The following is a 22226-nucleotide window of genomic DNA, read 5'->3' as shown; positions in this document are numbered from 1 at the left end:
TATATACTCTCTAGCATAGTGCCAGACGCATAGTAGGATTTCAATAAAATGTTGAACTCAGAAATGAATAAATGACCAAAAGAGACCAAAGAGATTGGAGAACATGAAGAATCAGGGAGAAGTTGTGTTGTGGTCTCCAAAGGGTGTAAAGTGACTCAACAGGATCAAGATCCAGAGAAGTAAATGAGTCTGGAGATTGGAAATGTCCTTCGATTTGGCAACCGGGACTCCCCAGGACACTGTCTTTGTGGGTGGGGTGAGAAGTGGCAGTCATCGTCATGGACTGTGTGTGGAGAGAAGGTTAGGAACTGACTGCATGAGTGTACAAGTTTAAAGAAAATAAGGAGAACTAAAGAACAATCCAATAACAACGAAGAGATTGAAGATGTGGAACAAAACACTAGCTAGAATCAGATGCTTGAGGAAGTTAGGGAATGAATTCCAGAGCACAAGTGGAGGAATCAGTTTGGGAAAGGATTAAGGACAGAAAGTTTGAGCAAAACTGTAGTTGAGTTTGGGCAAGGAATAGAGTTGAAAGATCACTGGATCACCTAAACGGAGGCTTGGAGTGAGGGACAGAGAAGGGGTGAGGTATTTGTTTCCCATTACCACAAATGCAGTGGTTTAAAATAGCACAAATTTATTATCTTACTGCTCTTGAGATCAGAAGTCCAAAATGGTTCAGCAGGGCTGTATTCCTTCTTGAGACTCTAGAGGATAATGTTTCCTTGCCTTTTCAGCTTCTGGGGGCTGCTTGCATTCCTCAGCTCATGGCCTACATCCCTCTCCCCTCTTATTTTCTCATCACACCTCCTCCAACTCTGAGTCTCCTAGCCTCCATCTTCTAAGGGTCCTTGTAATTACATTGGTGCCACCCAGAAGATCCAGGATTATCTCTCTATCTCAAGACCTTTAACTTAACTATACCTACAGAGTCCTCTTTGCCACATAAGGCTACATTATCACAGGTTCTGGGGATTAGGGTGTGCACATCTTTGTGGAGTCATTATTTTGCCTACCACAGATAGAGCCTGGAGACCAGATGATAGGGAAATTGGGGGGGCGGGGCGGGGAGTGTGATTAAAAGGCCAAACTTGGTTTCATAAAAGAGGTAGCTGACATACCATTTTATCTGCAGCCTGCAAGCAAGAGCAAAACACAGCTTTTGGAAAAGAAGGTTCAATAAAAATTCAAGGGGGATCTGGGGAGAATAACTTAGTTCAATTTATTTCCCATGGGCTAAAGGCTGGACATGAAAGTAAATTAAACCAGGGGAAGGCTCACTTACAAGAAGGGGGAGGGAAAAGTCTTGGGATCTCCCTACCTAAAAAGGTGGGGTCGAAGAGTGAGGATGGCCTCAAATGTGACATTCAAAGAGGTCCCGTCAGACATCTGGTGGCCTCTGATGGCCTGAAGACTCAGGAAAGGACTTAGGAGGCCATTTATAAGGCCCCTGACATCTGCCCGTTCTCATAGGGTCTCTTTAACTCCCAACACTTTGAGCAATTATACAGTCCTAAGCACCTACAGATGGGCACTCTCAAAGCACTGAGGTTTTACAAATGTTCTTCACCTGGAATGTCCTTCCCTCACCACTACCACTCTTTCTGGGATGACTATTCCTGGACTTTAGACAGATACTTAGACGTCAGTTTCTTACCAATAATCTTATCTGACTCCTTCCTTCACCCCCATCTCTGCCTAGCAAATTTCACATTGTAATGACTCTGCCTCTAGTGGTCTCTCTCTCTCTCTTTGGACCAACTTGGTTCTGATGCAAATGCTGGAGACATGAAGACCACCTTGTTCACTACTGTGTCCCTGATGCCCTGCATAGTCCCTGGCATACAGAATTCATTCCATGAATATTTCTTAACACAGATGAGTTAATATTAGTGCCTAAATTTACAGAGGACTTTATCATTCACAAAGGGCTTTTTCTTCTTAAATCTTTTTTAAAATTTTGTAATGCTTATTTATTTTTGAAAGAGGGAGAGAGACAGAACACGAGTGGGGGGAGGGGCAGAAGGAGAGGGAGACACAGAATTCAAAGTAGGTTCCAGGCTCTGAGCTGTCAGCACAGAGCGCGATGCAGGGCTCAAACTCATGAACCGCGAGATCATGATGTGGACACTTAACTGACTGAGCTACCCAGGCGCCCCAAGGGCTTCTTTTTTTAGGATCTAATTCTATCAATTTACTCCTACCAACAACTCTAATGTGTGTTATTTTCCCCTCTGTTTTACACCAGTCAAAATGGTTGTTCTGGGAGGCTAATTTGCCCCCATCACACAGGTAGTAAGAGGTTAAGTAACTGGTCCAGTCCAGGACTCTTACCCCCTAACCCCCTTCTCTCTCCTCAGCTTGGGGAAAAAAACCAAGTAGCCTCCTCTTGAGAGGAGTACAGGCATACCTCATTTTATTGTGCTTCATCATATTGTTGCACTTTGCAGATACTATATTTTTTACAAATTGAAGGTTTGTGGCAACCCTGTGTCAAGCAAGTCTATTGGCACCATTCTTTTCCAACAGCATTTGTTTACTTTGTGTCTCTGCATCACATTTTCATAATTCTTGCAATAATTCAAACATTTTCATTATTATTATATTTGTGATGGTGATCTGTGATCAGTGATCTTTGGTGATATTATTGTAATTGTCTTGGGGTGCCCCAAACCACACCTGTATGAGATGGTGAGCTTAATGGATAAATGTGTGTGTTTTGACTACCCCACCAACTGTCCATCCCCCATCTGTCTCCCTCTCCTAGGGCCCCCCTATTCCCTGAGACACAACACTATTGAAATTAGGCCAGTTAAGAACCCTACAAAACCTCTAAGTGTTCAAGTGAATGGAGGAGTAGCAGCTGTCTCACTTCCAATAAAAAACTAGACATGAGTAAGCTTAGTGAGGAAGGCACATCAAAAACCGAGACAGGTCAAAAGCGAGGCCTCTTGCACCAAATACCATTCTCTTAGCTAAGTGCAAATGCAAAGGAAGAGTTCTTGAAGAAAACTAAAAGTGCTACTCCACTGAATACATGAGTGATAAGGAAGCAAAACAGACTTATTATTGATGTGGAGATAGTTTGGCTGGTCTGGATAGAAGATCAACTGCGCCGCATCATTTCCTTAAGCCAGAGCCTAATCCAGAACAAGGCCCTAACTCTCTTCAATGCAGGTGAGGAAGCTGCAGAAGAAAAGCTTAAAGGTTGCAGAGGCCAGTTTGTGAGATTTAAGGAAAGAAACCGTCCCCATAACATAAAAGTGCAAAGTGAAGCAGCAAGCGCTGATGTAGAAGTGTAGCAAGTTATGCAGAAGATCTAGCTAAGATAAGTAATGAAGGTGGCAACACTAAACAGCAGATTTTCAGTGTTGATAAAACAGCTTTCTATTAGAAGATGCTATCTAGGACTTTCACTGCTAGTGAGGAGATATCAATGCCTGGTTTCAAAGCTTCAAAGAACAGACTTCTCTTTTTTTTTAATTTTTTTTAAATGTTTATCTGTTATTGAGAGACAGAGAGAGACAGAGCATGAGCAGGGGAGGAGCAGAGAGGGAAGACACAGAATCCGAAGCAGGCTCCAGGCTCTGAGCTGTCAGCACAGAGCCCGACGCGAGGCTCAAGCTCACAAACCACGAGATCATGAGTTGAGCCGAAGTCGGTCACTCAACCGACTGAGCCACTCAGGTGCCCCCAGACTTCTCTTTTGTTAGAGGCTAGTGCAGCTGATGACTTTCAGTTGAAACCAGTGCTCACTGACCATTTTGAAAATCCTAGGCTCTTAAGAATTAAGCTAAATCTACTCCCAGATTTGGAACAACAAGTCCTGGTTGACAGCACATCTGTTTACAACATAGTTAACTAAATATTTAAAGCCCACTGTTGAGACTTAGAGCTCAGAGAGAGAGAGAGAGAGAGAGATTCTCTTCAAAATGACTGCTCATTGACAATGCACTCTATCACCCAAGAGCTCTGATGGAGATATACAATGAAATTAAAGTTTTCATGCCTGCTAACTAACACAACAACCATTCTGCAGCCTATGGATCAGCCTATGGAGTGATTTGAACTCTCAAGTATTATTTAAGAAATATATTCCATAAGGCTCTAGCTCACATAGATAGTGATTCCTCTGATGTATCTAGGCAAAGTAAACTGAAACCCCCCTGGAAAGAAGTTACCATTCTAGATGTTAGTAAGAATATGCATGGTTCATGGGAAGAGGTAAAAATATCAACATGAACAGTAGTTTGGAAGAAGTTGATTTCAACCTTCATAGATGACTTTGAGGGGTTCAAGACTTCAGTGGAGGAAGTAATTACAGATATGGTAGAAATAGCATAAGAACTAGAATTAAAAGTGGAGCCTGAAGATGGGATTGAATCGCTACAATTTCATGATAAAACTTTAAGAGATGAAGTTTTGCTTCTTTTGGATGAGCAAAGAAAGTGGTTTTTTTGAGCTGGAATCTACTCCTGGTGAAGATGCTGTGAAGATTGTTGAAACGGCAACAAAAGATTTAGAATGTTACATAAACTTAGCTGATAAAGCAGCATCAGGGTTTGAGAGGACTTACTCCAATTTTGAAAACAGTTCCACCGTGGGTAAAATGCTACCAAACAGTATCACATGATACAGGGAAATGATTTGTGAAAGGAAGAGTCAACTGATGTGGCAAACTTCACTGCTGTCTTATTTTAAGAAATTGCAACAGACACCCCAACCTTCAGCAACCACCACCCTGATCAGTCAGCAGCCATCAATATAAAGACAAGACCCTCTACCAGCAAAAAACTTACAACTCATTAAAAGCTCAGATGATTTTAACAATAATGTATTTTTAATTAAAGTGTATATATTTTTAGACATCATACTATTGCCCACTTAATAGACTAGAGCATAAAAATAACTTTTATATGCATTGGGGAACTAAAAAAATCATTTGAGTCTCTTTATTGTGACATTCGCTTTATTGTGGTGGTCTGGAATATCTCCAAAGTGTTACTGTAGTGTTCTCAGCTGGTTACAGGAGGCAGAGGAGAGTAAACAAGGACACTAATAGTGGTTGAACTAATGCCAAGTACCAGACACTGTGTAGGTGTTTTACAACATTATCTCACTTATTCCCCATAACAACCTTTCCTTTGGTAAACAGAAAAGTCAAAGTCTGGAAGGGTTAAGAACTGTGGTGGTACAAAGGAGTGATCGTGAGGTGGCTTTTCACACCCTGCTCATCTGTAGCAGCCCCTCCAATTTTCAAATAGGCAATGTCCATGTCTTCCACTGGCCATTACAGTCACAATGCCTCCCATATGACGGCCATTTACAGAAAATCTGGGGCTGTCACTGGTTAGGTAACTTTTCTAAAGCCATAGAGATTAGCCTGAGGTACATCATAAACCCAATCTAATTCCAGCCATTGAGATCTTTTGACCTCAACACCCTGAAAACTTGAGGCTATAAGGCATGGCTTGTGAAGCAGATGGGGGGTTGAGAGGGCTCAGTAGACAAAGGCGGTCAGAAAGGTGAGCTCTATGGCAGAAGTAGGAGACCTGAACTGAATGAGGAGAGAGTGAAAGCAGAGTCCTGTAGGTGTTGTGCATGCTAAGTGTGGATCCCAGGATGAAGCCGCAAGGGTTTAGGAAACAGGCAAAGTGATGTGAATGGACCTCACCTGTGCCAGGGCCCTAATGGGTGAGAAGTTGTAGCAGGGGAAGGACCCAACCTCTGTTTCCCACCAGCACTGCCCTTCATGTTAAAGTGGGCCTCCACCTGCCTCCTGCGGCTCGTCATGGGGCTCTTCATGGCTAACACTTGGTTACTGAGGTGTGCAGACAGTGAGCCAGAGACATGCTGGATTCACCTCCTCTCTCTCATGTTCCTTAATTAGTGCGCAAAAAGGAAGGGAGACATATATGGAGAAAGGGAGAGAGGAAATTGAAAACAATGGCAACAATCAGAAATGCAGACTGAGACTTCCAATTTAAGTCTAGTTATTATAACTTCATTGCAGATGAAGCAAGAAGCTAAATGAGAAGGGTTTTGACCTTGTGGAACTGGGATTAAAGTGAATTTTTCCTTTCTGCATAAAAGCTATGCCAATGCTCTGTAAATAGGAGGTAAACTGAGCAGGTTCTCCAGTGAAGACAAGGTTGAGATCGCAAAGGTGGCAGAGCTTCAACATCCATATATCTGTGAGCTTCACGTGTGGCTGGCCAGGCAGGTTGGTCCCCTTCCTCCATCACTGCCCTCTGGGTATCCCTCTTTCAGAAAACCTTCCCTCTCAGTTAAAGGGAGGCAGTTCCTGGCTAGTGATTCATGGCTGGAACCTCCAGAGAATCCTCAGGGTTCATTTATAGGAAAAGGCTGGGTGGTCAATTTTCCAAGTGGCCTTTTGGGGCTAAGTCTGTATTCTTGGCTGCTATAAACCATGCTGTAACCTAGCCAACAAAAGGAACAGCATTTAGTAACACATAAGAGCCCATCTGTTATTATCCCCAGGACTTGGGCTTCTAGCCCCAACAGTACAGAGATGAGTGGCAGAAAATAGCAACTTCAGCCCTCCGTTGATTAATGTCCAAACCCAGAGGAACTGCTTTTGTGGTCTGGTCCCTAGAGCAGAGAGTCATTTTCTTGGATTTTCAAGCTTACAGCATTCCTCTTCACATACCTAATCCTGAGGCACCTAACACAGCATTATCATGCTGACAATACTCAGAGGTCACTTTTGGTATTTATTTAAAATAAGCCATTTGCAGAACATTAAGAAGATGGAGTGATGGAATATATAGACTGTTCTACAACAGTCTTTGGAGCAGAACCATAATTTTCAGTATATATATTTTGTCACTATGGTGGGAGTAATTAGTAAATGAAAAGAGTGGCAGTTATTTTATAGGGTTTCGAAGAGTAATAGAAATTGTTAATGCTGGCCAAATCAATTAGAAGAGAAAATTGAGCCCAAGGAAAATTTAAGAGGGAGTACATGCACACACATGCACACATATGTGCACACACACAGTAGCTCTACCTTTTATTATATACATAAAAATTTAAATGTCATTTGCTGCTAATTAAGTTGCTATGTATTATGGTGCTATGTTTTCAGATGGCCCTACCCTCATGGCCCCATGGCCTGGGCTGATGAGATATGTCCACAAAACTTCAGTTCAGTGGCAAGATGCTAAAACTGTCAGCAGACTGCTCTGAGAGCACAAAAAAGGCAGCGGTTAATTCCACTCAGGAAGGAATGGAGAGCCAGGGAAGGTGCCTTGCCTGGGCTATTTACTTTAGAGGGTCCTGGTCTGGCCCTCATCTACATGTTCCCCCAGTTTCCACACATTCTGTCACCTAATAAATGTAGTCCAGGTCACTGGGACCTTGGAATTCTTTTCCTGTACATCTCTGTCCTCCTTCTAAGGCTTCAACAGGCCTGGCCTCTGGATCTGTTCTCCCAAGGACAGGCCGTGCCAACAGCATGACCCCACAGGCCTGAGGGGTGTTTTAGATGAATTTGTGGGCTGGGGTATTCATATACATGCATACAAGACTCCTTACAGGACAAAGCCAGGAATAGAAAGAGAAGAGAGGGGCAAGGAATGGGGCCTAGAGGTCATTTCTTTCTCTTCCCTCTATACAGGCCAAAAATTCCAAATTCAAATCAGGCCTCCAAGATTGTTATAAAGGTACATGTGTCAGGTAGAGGGTAGCACCTGAGTATTTGAGTGTGTGGTGTAGGGCCCTTTATTTGCACTCTAGCCCTAGGTCCTGCATGTGTTAGGGTGGGCTATGGGGAAGGCTTCCCAGAAGTAGAGCTCTTTGAGATGGGCTTTGAAAGCATGAGCATCCTCTCCATGTTTAAGCCACTGTGGGTGATTGGTGGCATGTCGCTGGGTCAGAGTTCATGGTGGAAGAGGCAGTAGATATGCCAGTCAGTGAAGACCCTGGAATGCCATGGCATTGGGATCCCAGCCGTAGGCCATGACAAACCTTTGAAGTCTTGACATGATTAGATAGGACAGCTTGGAAGCTCTTTCGGCGGTCCATGCCATGAGGTTATGGTCTCAACAAAGGCCGTGTCAGCTTGCCCTCTGCTAGACATCTATGCTTAGTGGCTGCTCTGCTCTCAGTGATGATAAGGCCTTCTCTGAGATATGAAGCAGCTCCCCAGTGAGGCAGCACGAAAGAGACCAGCCTGAGGAAATGCCTGTATTTAGAAAATAAAATTCCTTCTTATCTAAGAATAATCTGTCTAAAGCCCAAAGCACCGCTTTCCTTTCATGTGTGTGATAAACTTCAAGAAATATCTGTCTTTTCTGTCACCATCATGACAAGCTTTTGGGTTATCAGGAAACCACAAAATAATAAATTTTTGTTTAATCAGTAAAATTACTTTATTTACACTATTCAAGTCTTCTCTACTCTTTGCTTCAATGGAATCAACTGTGCCTAAGCATATATATTTGTCTCGAGCCAGCTTTCTTTTTTCCTTCTTTTTCTTTGCTTTTCTTTTCTTTTCTTTTCTTTTCTTTTCCTTTTCCTTTTCTTTTCCTTTTCTTCTTTCTTTCTTCCTTTCTTTCTTTTTCTTTTTCTTTTTCTTTATGGTACAGTACATATAGTATACCCTTGTATGGGCTTGGGATGTATGGCTGGAGTTTAAATAAAATTGGCATGACTGGAAGCACATGTCACAGAGACTTTCGTGTTCCAGAAATAGGACATGAAGGGTAAGGACTAGGAAATAGAATTTTATACAATGGGGCAGGAAATGTGTAAGCATTTTCCATTACTAAAAGACTCAGGTTAAATATGCTGCCCTGACCTAGAGCAGCTGGCTGACACTTCTACCTTATGTGCCAGGGATCTCTCTTGGTTTCTCCGGAAGGACATACAACCATTCCCAAATGCATAGGCAACATTTGTAGACCTGTTCAATCATGTATGCTGTATGCCAGAAACTAGCCCTGGCCCTTCCTCCATAAGTACTGGATATGAATATCCAGTTTAAATTTATATGTAGGATAATTTTAGTCCTCTCAAAATGTCTGCTTTCATGTCCCTGTTAGTTATGTTGTATATGACATGTGACAATATATCCATTAAAACATTATGTACAACTATTCAACACTATGGGGTGGGGTGTGGAGGTTATTCAAATACTAGCCTGTAAAACCATTTAGATTTTTCTTCGTTTGGTTTGTTCCTCAAATATTTATTGACTCAGTTTCTGGCCAGGCTCTGTGCTAGGCTTTGGCTATACAATGGGGTACAAACTCTTATAGAGTTTTTAATCCAGCCTGCAAAACAAACATCTAGACTAGCAATATGAAGAAGGCATGAGAAGGGTTTGCTGGGAGCCATGTAGGGTGTGATAGGGGCTTCAGCCAGGGCACTGGATTGAGGAGGAAAGAGAAGGGAGTGGAGGAAGGCTTTTAAAGGCAACAACAGCTAATCCAAAGCCTCACGAATGAGAAGGAGTATCCAGAAAAAAAGGGGCAATAAGAATTACAGGCAGAGTGAATCACGTGAGTACAACCCTAGATGCAAGAGAAATCTTAGCAGGTCAAGAAAACATTTTGGAAAAATCAACAGGGTTGAAGTATGGTATCTGATGGGATCTGGATGGGGGGATACATCTAGAAAAATGGATAGGCATCAGTTTGGAAAAGGTATGTTAAGCCTCTATCTTGAGATCGATGGCAAATCAGTGAACTATTTTAAGCAGAGGAAGGGTTGCTATTGAGGCCACAAGGTAGAGAAGGAATTGGATGGACAAGACTGATGGCAGAGAGAAGAGTTAGAAAGCTGTTGGAATAACCCAAGTTCAGGATAATTGGATCAGTGGTCTCAGCTTAGATGTGCCTGCTGGGAGAGTACTTCCCTGATGCCAGCTTAACCTAGGGCCCCAGGATAGTCTGTCACAGCACCTTGTATTTTGCTATATGGCATTTATTAAAATTTATAATTATGCATTTCTATTAAAATTACTCGTTTCATGAAATGTCTCATTTACTAGACAGTGAATTATTCCACTATGGCAGGAATCTGCTAGACTTATTAGCAGCTTTAGCACCTACAATACTACGTTGCAAATAGGAAGGACTCAATAAATATTTGTAAATAAGTGAATGGAGAAATGAATGGAAATTAATGGAAGTGGACAGATCTGTGGCATACTTGGGAGGTGGAATCAGTAGGACTTGGTGGTTGTTTGGAGGAGGCTAATGATAAGGGAAAAAGAACAGTCAAGAATGATTCCCAGACTTCTGACTTGAGTAGCCAGGTAGATAATGGTGTCATTCATGGGGAAAAGAGACACTTGAAGCTAGAGAGGGAAGTGAAAGAAGCAGGGTTTTGGCAAAGGGTGGATTATAAATTTAGCAGGTTGAGCTGAGTATCAGATTCTGTTTTAATACTGGAAGCTACATTTCAAGTCCACCTTACCAAAAAAGTAACCAACCAAAAAAGCAAACCAACAACAAACTAAAAAATCAGCATCGAAGTATAGATGGGCAAATTGTTTTTATTTTTACTGTTCAGTTTCCACGGGTTGTCCTTTCTAATTGTTTTATTTTAGCAGACAAAACAATTCATTAGGTTGTCAGTGTGCAATGTGACATAGTGACTTTATTCCACAAAAAGTCACGTTTTCTTCAATATGAATTATTGCATCTTTATATTAATACAAGCATTCAAAATCAAGAAAGCCATATTAGGGTGTCAGGAATATGGTAGAAATTATTGTACTTTAGTAATATTTTTTATCTTAGTACTTTTTTGTGATCAAAATGGAATATTGAAGAAAATTTAAAGGCTGTTTCCTGCTTTCTTATTTTTATTATTAAATATTTCCAAACCATACTTCTCCAATTTGAAGGCTTTCATTGAAGTCATCAAGTATCTTTTGCATATTTATATTGCCCTTTAAGTTGCACTTTTATGGTGGATTGGAGGAAATTTAATATTCTGGTGAGGATATAAGATATCAAAACTTGACTTATGAATAGCAGCATCTAAACATTTTATAATGTAATGTTGTTACTCTTCAATAGCAGAGCACAGATGAAATGAAAAAGGGAAACAAACTGAAGCCTCTGAAATTTTATTGTAAATTCTAAATTTCAGACTTGTATTTGCTTGAGTTCCAATGAGGGCAATAATCCCAGAATGTGTTGACTTCAGATTTCATAAAATCAAAAAATATTAAATTAGTCCTGATTTAATTAATTTTCCTCTTTGTTTCTCTTCTCTTCCTCTCTCTTTTCTTTTCATAGGTGGTTCAGAAGTGTATTCCTTTCCTAATCAGGCATTTGAAAGACTCAACCCATAATGATGTCATCCTAAACATCCTCATAGAGATAGCAGGCTATGAACCTGTGGCTTTGAACAGTTTTCTTCCCATGCTGAAAGAGATTGGTGAGAGATTCCCCTACCTCATCGGACAAATGGCGAGAATCTATGGAGCTGTGGGGCATGTGGATGAAGTAAGTTGGACTTTTTTTTCTCTCTAAATTCCATTGGCACTTAATCCACTGGGGGCTCTGTGAGCTGCAAATGGGTCCTGGAACTTCTGAGAGCTCCCATTTTTCTTTCAAAACTTTTGCATGGACAGTGGCCTTTGGATCAAGGACACATTATAGCAGAGCTAGGTGGAAGGTTCAGGAAGTAAGGATCTCATTGCTGGAGTGTCACCTGCGGAAGGGAAAGGATTAGAATGGAGGAAGCACTATGACAGATTAAGACCACTTTGTAATAACAATAACCAGTAAAAGAATTTCAACTCATTTCTGGTTGTAGTTCTGCTTAACTGAGGAAACCATCAGTCAGCATAGGGTTAGGCCTCAAACACTACTGATTAAAAGATCCCATAGCTATACTGTCAATAAGTGCCTGCATTCGTTGGTGTATTTTGAGCCCTTCGGATGATGTTACTTGGAAGAGTGAAATAAATGTTCATGGTTGTTTAAAAGGCCTAGCCTAAATATTTGCATAGTAGGATCTTTTGGCAGGAACAACAGGATGCCATCAGTTTGTGGGGATTAGGCGACCGAGAAACGATTTCTAGAAATTCAGGTTCTGAAGGGTGTGCACGCATGCATGTCTGTCTGATGATTTTATACTGGGCTTTAGGACTATTATCTTTTTAAAATAAAAGTAAATATATAATTGATAGAGGGAAGCTTTTATTTTCACCCACTTACATATAATACAGTTATAAAAATCGTACAACTCTTAAAAGGGAATCCATAGTCCATCAAGTTCAACCTCTTGATTCTACACAAGAGAAAATTAAAGGCAAGAAAAGTTGAAGGACTTACCCAGACCGAGACTGGGTTAGTTGGTGACCCCGCTGGAATTAGATCTTTGCTGTCCTTGGCACTCTTTTCAAAGTTTGTCTTAGAATGGATCTGTGGTTCTGTTTTATTTTATTTTATTTCTGCTGAGATTTGCAGAGGGCCTAGTGAAGGAGAGGCTTCCTTCTGGTGGAGGGCCTTTGTCCTCTAGCTTCCCAGACGAAGGTGGGAGAGCTGAGCTGCCAAGCAGCCTGTAACCGTCAACGTGATGGGGGGATCTTGTAAAAGGATTACTTTGGTGTGGACATGCTGCTTAGTATAATCCCTCTCTATCCACTGCTGCTGGGAATGTCTCACGCCTGCCACCATCTGCCTTCTGGTAACACTTTCCCGTGCCTGTCACCTTGGCTGCCAGGAAAACCCACTAGAGTGCCCAAGTGCTTTTAGGACAACTTCAGCTGACAGCTGTTTGATGGAATCTGCTGACCTTGCAGATTTTTATATGCACCAAAAACTTCAACCTGTGATGTGTGAGACCCTGGAATCTTAAAAAAGTTAACTCTTCCTGCACCTTAATGGTAGTTATTTTCATCACAAATACATTTATGATTCATTAATATGTAGTAATGCACATTAGAAGTGATTAAACTTCCCACAGAAAATGTTACCTGTTAAAACAATAACAAAAAACACAAACCACATACAATTATGTCACTGTAGGTTTACCTGAACTAAGGCTAACCTGACAGAGAGTAGCCTGTTAGTGTGACTTTTGCATGACCCTAGGTGGGTGCAGTGAGAAGATGGGATCCAAACGGCCAGTGGAATCACTTATTTCACAATTCAGAGCATCAAAATATTTGCCCCTCCCCCATCTCTCATTCTCATATGTCCATGAAGACATCTATGTTTGGGGGAGAAAATTTTTTTTCTCGTGGTTCTGACTCACCTTCTCAACAAATAAAATTCTAGATCAAATACTTTCCAAATGTACCTGGATATCAGGATTACATGGGGAGTTTTTTTAATAATATAAGTTCTTGGGCCTCATAGAAAATCTACTAAATCAGAATCTCTAGGAAAGGAACCTAGGAATCCGGATTTGTGGGATCCTCTGACAGGTAATTCTTATGCAGCTGTTAGTGGATCAGTATTTGAGATTTCATGATGTCAAGTATTTAAAGCATATTCTATCTTAGACTTAAAATCAGGTCTTGTCCATCACTCTTTATGCCTTTCTCCATCAAGCCATGTGAATCAATTAAGACTTTTCCAGACTACTGATACAGCTGATACTGATACAGTTTAGATTAGGTATGATTGAGAGTAACACCAAAGTTCAAAATAATAGTGACTTAAACAAATACAGTTATCTATTTCTCTTATACATAAAGAAGTCTAGAAAGCAGTCAGCCTAGAAATACATGTTTCAGAGGCCCAGGTTCCTTCTACTTTATTGCATTGCCTTCCTTGAACACAATAGAAAACACATGACTTCCATGTCATGGTCCAAGGTGGCTACTCGTCTCCACCCATCAAGTCAGTATTTCAGTCAGCAGGAAGGTGAAAAAAAAGAAGGACTCTTCCACATAGTCAAACACAACCTCCTATTCATATCCCATTGCTACCATAGAACAAAACTACATATGACCATACCTAGCTGCAAGGGAGGCTAGAACATGTAGTCTGGATTCAAGTAGTTACATATCAAGAGAGAATCAAGGGCAGAAATAATGATGGAGGTCACGGAATGTCTCTGGGGCAGTTTGGCAAGTCATTTTGTTTCTCTGGGTCTGTTTTCTCTCCTCAAAAATAGCATCCTTGCACAGGCATACCTCATTTCTGCTCTGATATTCTTGATTTCATTATTCCATTTCCTTTAAGATCAGCCTGACCAAATTACCTATATAAATGTCAGTCAGGCTCCTTTACTGAGAAATAATACCCTTTTATTTGTTTCTAACACTGAAAATATCACCATTAGAAAGTCTTTCTTTTAGTTTTAAAGAATACTAAAGCTCAGATGTCCCAAGAATAAGCGTAGTAGTCTAAGCAGCTATTAACTGATTAATTTGAGTGAATCTGTTCAACTTTCTAAAACTCTCATAGAGCCATATTCCCAAATACCAAAACCAGCAGGGAAGATATATATGTATTTCTGTCCAGCCTCCTTCTAAAAAGAAACATGAAGTTACTGAAGGACATTGTCAGGTGGGCCTGAGGGCAGAAGTTAGGGTCCTGGACACCTATGGAGGAGGGAATTGCAATAAAGAGGAAGTAACAGGAACTTTGCCCTGGAAAAAAACCCATCATTTTCTTTTTTTTTTTTTTTTTCAACGTTTATTTATTTTTGGGACAGAGAGAGACAGAGCATGAACGGGGGAGGGGCAGAGAGAGAGGGAGACACAGAATCGGAAACAGGCTCCAGGCTCTGAGCCATCAGCCCAGAGCCCGACGTGGGGCTCGAACTCACGGACCGCGAGATCGTGACCTGGCTGAAGTCGGACGCTTAACCGACTGCGCCACCCAGGCGCCCCAAAATCCATCATTTTCTGTGTGGAGAACTTGGTCTCTGGTTAGATAAAGATGCATGAGAATATATAAGATATAGAAATGTTTAGGATGTTAATGATAAGACAGCCACAGTACCCTATTGACCTCAGGCCCTAGGATCCTCTCTCTCTCATCCTGTCCTGGTTTTGTCTAAAAATTGACTCCATTTAAAAATTTTTCTCTTTGCACAAAAGTAGAATTTCTGGATGTATTCAGGGGTTTCAGCATCAGGTGATTACACTGATAGGATTTAAAAGATTTTGGAAATGCAGAAGAGCCAATCCAACTTTGAGAATCTTGCTCCAACTTTTGGAATGCACAATCTGTGACTGACTGGAGCCTACTGTTTCATCCTGCTTTGTTACCTGGCCTCCAGAAAACTGCATTGTTAGATCCTTAAGAAGAAAAGGGGAGTCTCCTGAGGGTATGCAATCATCAGGTGAGGCATAACCTTGGAGTAGAGCTAGCCTGGAATTAGTCACATGAGTTATTAATCAACTTATGCCTCACCTTCTGTATTTGAATGAAGCCACGTGTGAGAACTGCCAGGCCTGGCTACAGGAGATCCAAGCCGGATGTGCCCTGTCTTTCAAATCAGGGCCCATCTGGGTGGGCACACTGTTCTCAGCAGCTTGATAGCAACATCACGGTTTTTTCATCTGCATTGCACCTCACAGAGGAAAGTTGTATATATAAACCAAAAACTAAAGCCCGATAGATCCTTATACTCACTATCTCCCAAATTACCTCAGGAATTTTTTTTTCCACCCAAATTTAAATGAAACTATGTTTAATAGCTTGATGGTGCTTTTGTCAATATGTGAGGCAATACAGTGTCTCCTGAGCCATTTTCAGGTTTGTGCTGACGCACAAAGCACATCTACTGAACAGAGAATAAAATGGAAGAAACACAGGCCAGAGAAACCTGCTTCTGGGGCAACTGATGCATTGTTGCCCCTGAGTTGTCTCTTCCTTGTCACTGTCAAGAAAAGGACACAGATGGTTTCCATCATGCCAGGATTTAATCCACCTGTGTGGGATGCTCAGTTGAAGCAGATGCACAAATAAGAAATATCACTATATTAGATATGTCCTCACATTGGCAAAAATGCACAGATCCTTTTGTCTTTCTTCAATGAGAAGTCTGCAGTGGAGACCTTAGGAGACAAAGCAGTTCTCAAGAATCCATCCCCAAAGCACCCAACAGTTTGGTGCTACCACATCTCTGCAAACTCCTGGTCTGACTTAAGTCAAGCCCAAGGCAGCCTCAGCCTTGTTCATCAACAATACAGGAACCAAACCCTGCCCACAATAGGCAAAGGGAGTCATTGCAGATCACTGGGCTAAAGGCAAAAGTGGCACAGACACAGCAGAAGGGCACACATACATAGGAAACACTCCTGAAGCAATAGGTTCTGATGAACAGGGGACAGTGTGCTGCAGGAAGCTAGAGGACCACTTTTTCATGCAGCCACTACTTTCAAGAACAGGAGATATAGCTGACTTTCCTAACGTGAAGACACAGACACAGACACAGAGAGTTAGACAAATGAAAAGATAGAAAAATATGTACCAAATGAAAGAACAGGAAAAAAAAGCACAGCAATAGATCTAAACAAAGTGAAGAATTTGATAGAGAATTTAAAGATACTCACTGCCTGTGATACTCACTGAACTTGAGAAGAGAGTAGAGGATCTCAGACCCTCAACAAAGAGAGAAAACACATAAAAAAGAACCAATCAGAAATGAAGAACTCAGTAGCTGAAATTAAAAATAAATTAGATGGAATAAATAGGAGATTGGAGGAAGCAGAAGAATGGGTCAGTGACCTGGAGGACAGAATGATGGAAAGCAATCAGTCTGAACAGGAAAGAAAAAAAAATAGTAAAAAAAAAAAAATGAAAAGAAGACTTAGGACCTCAGCAAAACAATGAAGTGTAATAACATTTGTATTATAGGAATCCCAGAAGGAGAAGAGAAAGAAAAGGGGGCAGAAATTCTATTTGAAGAAATATAGCTGAAAAAATCCTGTTCTGGGCAAGGAAATAGAAATCCAGATCTGAGAGGTGGGGGGGAGCCAAGATGGCTGAAAAGCATGGAAGTTTTTTGTATGTCTGGCGTCCATGAAATGCAGCCAGACCAACACTAAACCATCCTGCACACCTAGAAAACTTATTTGAGGATAACACAACAATCTGCACAACCTGAACCACAGAACTCAGCAGGTACACGGCACAGAGAGGTAAACTGGGAGAGAGAGAAGCCATGGAGGGCAGGGAGCCACTTTTGCATGCAGAGAGAGGATGGAGACAGGGGAGGGGGTGGAGAATATGGGAAAGCACCCCTCCCCCAAAGAAGCTAGGAAGTGGAAAATTGGAAACAGCCTCAGCCTTAACTAAAAAGGGAGAAAGGAGAAAGGAGAGGACTTAATTCTATTAAGACCGTAAACAGGAGGAGCGCAGTCTGAAACTCTGCAGCTCCATACCTGGTAGTGCTCTGGTAGGAAGGGCGAATCCCCAGGAGCAGAGCAGGGTGTGGGAGGTTCTCAGGCCACACGGGGAAAAGTGGTTCCACTGCTGGAAGGACATTTGGTAGAGGCTGTGAGGCCACCTGGGCCCAGGAGACCCCAGAAAATGGCCACATTCACTGGTGCTGGAACAAGGTCGTTGGGGGTGAAGCCTGGTGCCAGATGTGTGTTGTGATTTTCCATAATCCCTGAAACGCTGCTGCTACACTATCTCTCAAAGTTTTCCTGGGGCAGGCTGGCACCTGGACACAGTCTCTGGGCATCAACAACAGCACAGTAACATGAACTTTCCTGGGTGTGGCCAGCATTTGGCCATTGCTCAGTGAGACCCTCCACAGAGGGGTGGATTGTGTCAAAGACACAGTCCCTCACAAGTGGGGGGCCAGGGAAGGCAGCTGCATCTGAGACAAAACTCGGGAGGGAGGTGCTGCCTGGGCCTTGGTCATGGACAGTATGGAAGCAGGGAGTGGACAGAAGCCAAAGACGAAGGATGGGTGCATGATTGCTGATCAGGAAGAACAGAGTTCCGATACTAGAGACTTGGTAGCCGGGTGGGGCAATTTTCTCCACTCCAAGGTATGTGCATACGCACCTACAAGCGCCACAACAATCCACCCCAGTAGGCTACCAGCGCCATCTAGTGGAGAACAGAGCTGTTTCACTAAGCCCCGCCCAACTGGGCCAACCTCGCTCTTCAAGAACACAAGTCTCACTGCCTGATTAGTTGATGAGCTATAAAGCACTTCATAGTTTGACTCCTAGAGGAAAAGGAAGTAATTCCAGTCATATTTCAATCTGTTAGCCAGTCCAACTATTCAATTTTCTTTCTTTCTTTCTTTCTTTCTTTCTTTCTTTCTTTCTTTCTTTCTTTCTCTCTCTCTCTCTCTCTCTCTTTTTCATTTCATTTCTTTTCTTATATAAAGAAAGAGGAAAAGTTCATTTTTATTTTCAATTTTTATTAAAAATATTTTTCTTTAAGTTTTTTCTACTATATTTTTTTTTACTTTTGTGTAAATGTTTTCAAATTCTATTTTACTTCCATCATTTCATTTTAGTCTACTTCAGTGTATTCATTTTCTAAATTTTCAAATGATTTCCTTTTTTTTTCTACACAAGAACACTCAGATCAATGGAACAGAATAGAGAACCCAGAAACGGACCCATAAATGTATGGCCAACTAATCTTTGACAAAGCAGGAGAGAATATTCAATGGAATAAAGACAGTCTGTTCAGCAAGTTGGGAAAACTGGACAGCAACATGCAGAAGAATGAACCTGGACCACTTTCTTACACCATACACAAAAATAAACTCAAAATGGATGAAAGGCCTCAATGTAAGACAGGAAGCCATCAAAATCCTCGAGGAGAAAGTAGGCAAAAACCTCTTTGATCTTGCCCGAAGCAACTTCTTACTCAACATATCTCCAGAGGCAAGGGAAACAAAAGCAAAAATGAACTATTGGGACCTCATCAAAATAAAAAGCTTCTGCACAGCGAAGGAAACAATCAGCAAAACTAAAAGGCAACTGACAGAATGGGAGAAGATATTTGCAAATGACATATCAGAAAAAGGGTTGGTATCCAAAATCTATAAAGAACTTCTCAAACTCAACACCCAAGAAACAAATAATCCAGTGAAGAAATGAGCAAAAGACATGAATAGACACTTCTCCAAAGAAGACATCCCGATGGCCAACTGACACATGAAAAAATGCTCCACATCACTCATCATCAGGGAAATACAAATCAAAACCACCATGAGATACCACCTTACACCTGTCAGAACAACTAACATTAACAACTCAGGCAACAACAGATGTTGGCGAGTATGCAGAGAAAGAGGATCTCTTTTGCATTGTTATTGGGAATCAAGCTGGTGCAGCCACTCTGGAAAACAGTATGGAGGTTCCTCAAAAAACGAAAAATAGAAATACCCTACGACCCAGCAATTGCACGACTAGGCATTTATCCAAGGGATACAGGTATGCTGTTTCAAAGGGACATATGCACCCCCATGTTTATAGCAACACTATCAACAATAGCCAAAGTATGGAAAGAGCCCAAATGTCCATCAATGGATGAATGGATAAAGAAGATGGTGGTGTATATATATATATATATATATACACACACACACACACATATATATACATAGAGAGAGAGAGGAGTATTACTCAGCAATCAGAAAGAATGAAATCTTGCCATTTGCAACTACATGGATGGAACTGGAAGGTATGATGTTAAGTGAAATTAGTCAGAGAAAGACAAAAATCATATGACTTCACTCATATGAGGACTTTAAGAGACAAAACAGATGAACATAAGGGAAGGGAAACAAAAATAATATAAAAACAGGGAGGGGGACAAAACATAAGAGACTCTTAAATATGGAGAACAAACCGAGGGTTACTGAAGGTGTTGTGGGAGGGGGGATGGGCTAAATGGGTAAGGGGCATTAAGAAATCTACTCCTGAAATCACTGTTGCAGTATATGGTAACTAATTTGGATGTAAATCTAAGAAAATAAAATTAAAAAAAAAAAAAAGAAATCCAGATCTAGGATGCAAAGAATGCCCCAACAAAGTCAACCCAGAAAGGTCCACACAAAGACACATAGTAATTAAAATGGCAAAAAAAGTAGTGATAAAGAAAGAATTTGTAAAGTAGCAAAAGAAAACAGTTACAATCAAGGGAAACCATATAAGGCTATCAGTTGATTTTTCAGCAGAAATTTTGAAGGCTAGAAGGGAGTGGCATAATATATTCAAAGTGCTGAAAGGAAAAAAAATCTGCAACAATAATACTCTATCTAGCAAGTCTATCATTCAAAATAGAAGAAGAGATAAACAGTTTTATAGACCAAGGGGAAAAAAAAAAAGAAAGAACAAAAAAAAGAAAAAAAAAAGAAAAACAGTAAGAAAAGAAAAAAGCTAAAGGTGTTCAAGACCACTAAACCAGCCTAACAAGAAATGTGAAAGGGGACTCTTTGAGTAGAAAGGAAAGAAATAAGTAGGAGGAAGAAAATTAGGAAAGATAAAATCAGTAAAATTAATTATATCTATAGAAATTAGTCAAGTGACTCACAAAATAAAAGGATGTAAATTATGATACCATATATCTAAAATGTAGGGGAAGAGGAGTAAAGATGAGTTCAAACTTATGTGACCATCAACTTTATATAGACTGTTATCTACATAAAATATTATATACAAACCTAATGATATCCACAAATCAAATACCAGTAATAGATACACAAATAATAAAGAAAAAGAAATCCAACCATATGACTAAAGGCTGGCAAACCATGAAAGAAGAGAACAACAGAAGAAAGGAACAGAGAACTACAAAAACAACTGTAAAACCACTAACATGGCAATAGGCACATACCTATCAATAATGACTTTGAATGTAAATTGACTAACTGCCCCAATAAAAAGACATAGGGTGACAGAATGGATACAAAAAGCAAGACCTATCCATATGCTGCCTACAAGATACTAAGTTCAGACCTAAAGACACTTGCAGATTGAAAGTGAGGAGAAAAAAGAACTATTAATCATGCAAATGGAAGTGAAAAGAAACCCAGAGTAGCAATACATATTATCATACAAAGCAGACTTAAAAACAAACACTGTAACAAGAGACAAAGAAGGCCACCACATAATCATATAGGGAACAATCTGGGTGCCTGGGTGACTCAGTTGGTTGAGTATCCAACTCTTGATTTCAGCTCAGGTCATGATCTCAAGATCATGGGATCAAGCCCCATGTCAGGCTCTGCACTGAGTGTGGAGCCTGCTTAAGTTTCTCTGCCTCTTCCTCTGCCCATCTCCCCTGCTGGCACGCTCTCTCTCTCTCTCTCTCTCTCTCTCTCTCTCAAATAAAAAAATAAAATCAAAAATAAAGGGAACAATCCAACAAGAAGATATAACAACTGTTAAAATTTATGCACTCAATATGGAAGCACTCAAATACACAAAGTGTTAATAACAAAGGTTAAAGATGTCATTAATAGTAATACAATAATAATAGGGGACTTTAGCCCCCCAAACATCAATGGACAGAACATCCAAACAGAAAATCAACAACAAAAAAAACCAAAACAGTGGTTTTGAAGGACACATTGGACCAGATGGATATAACAGATATATTCAGAACATTCCATCTTAAAACAGAGTACACATTCTTTTCAAGTGCACAGGGAACATTCTCCAGAATAGACCATATATTAGGCCACAAAACAAGTCTCAACAAATTCACAAAGATTGAAGTCATACCATCCGTCTTTTCTGACCACAACATTATAAAACACAAGAAAAAAATCAATAAAGGATACAAACATGTGGAGGTTAAATAACATGCTCCTAAACAATGAGTTGGTCAACCAAGAAATCAAAGAGGAAATTAAAAAAAAAAAAACATGGAGGCAAGAAACAAAGAAAGACAAACAAACCAACTAAATACATGGAGACAAATAAAAAAATGAAAATATAACAGTCCAAGATCTTTGGGATATAGCAGAAGCCGTTCTAGGAGGGAAGTTTATAGCAATACAAGGCTATTTGAAGAAGCAAGAAAAAAAGATCTCAAATGAATAACCTAAGCTTACACCTAAGGACAACAAACAAAAGAACAACAAACAAAACCCAAAGCCGTTAGAAGGAAGGAAATAATAAAGATTAGAACAGAAGTAAATGAAACAGAAACTTAAAAAAAAAAACCAATAGAACAGATCAATGAAACCAGGAGCTGGTTTTTTTTTAAAGATAAAAAAATTGGGGCAACTGGGTGGCTCAGTTGGTTAAGCGACTGACTTCAGCTCAGGTCACGATCTCACAGTTTGTGAGT

At 40.6% G+C, this 22226-nt stretch overlaps 1 protein-coding gene across 2 annotated transcripts in view; it reads left to right on the top strand.

The window, feature by feature from the left end:
* VEPH1 (ventricular zone expressed PH domain containing 1) overlaps positions 1-22226 on the top strand; it is a 235637-nt gene that overhangs the window by 58061 nt on the left and 155350 nt on the right. For both annotated transcript variants that reach the window (XM_047100256.1, XM_047100255.1), the window contains exon 5: positions 11277-11486. In XM_047100256.1, the coding sequence (XP_046956212.1) occupies positions 11277-11486 (210 nt within the window). The remainder of the gene's footprint in view (positions 1-11276; positions 11487-22226) is intronic.

Source organism: Lynx rufus, unplaced genomic scaffold (genome assembly GCF_022079265.1).
Source record: "Lynx rufus isolate CCGP_SWC_20201006 ecotype Redwood Valley unplaced genomic scaffold, mLynRuf1.p SCAF_5, whole genome shotgun sequence".
In the NCBI taxonomy this organism is placed as follows: Eukaryota; Metazoa; Chordata; class Mammalia; order Carnivora; family Felidae; genus Lynx; species Lynx rufus.
This window is presented reverse-complemented; position numbering and strand designations above follow the sequence as displayed.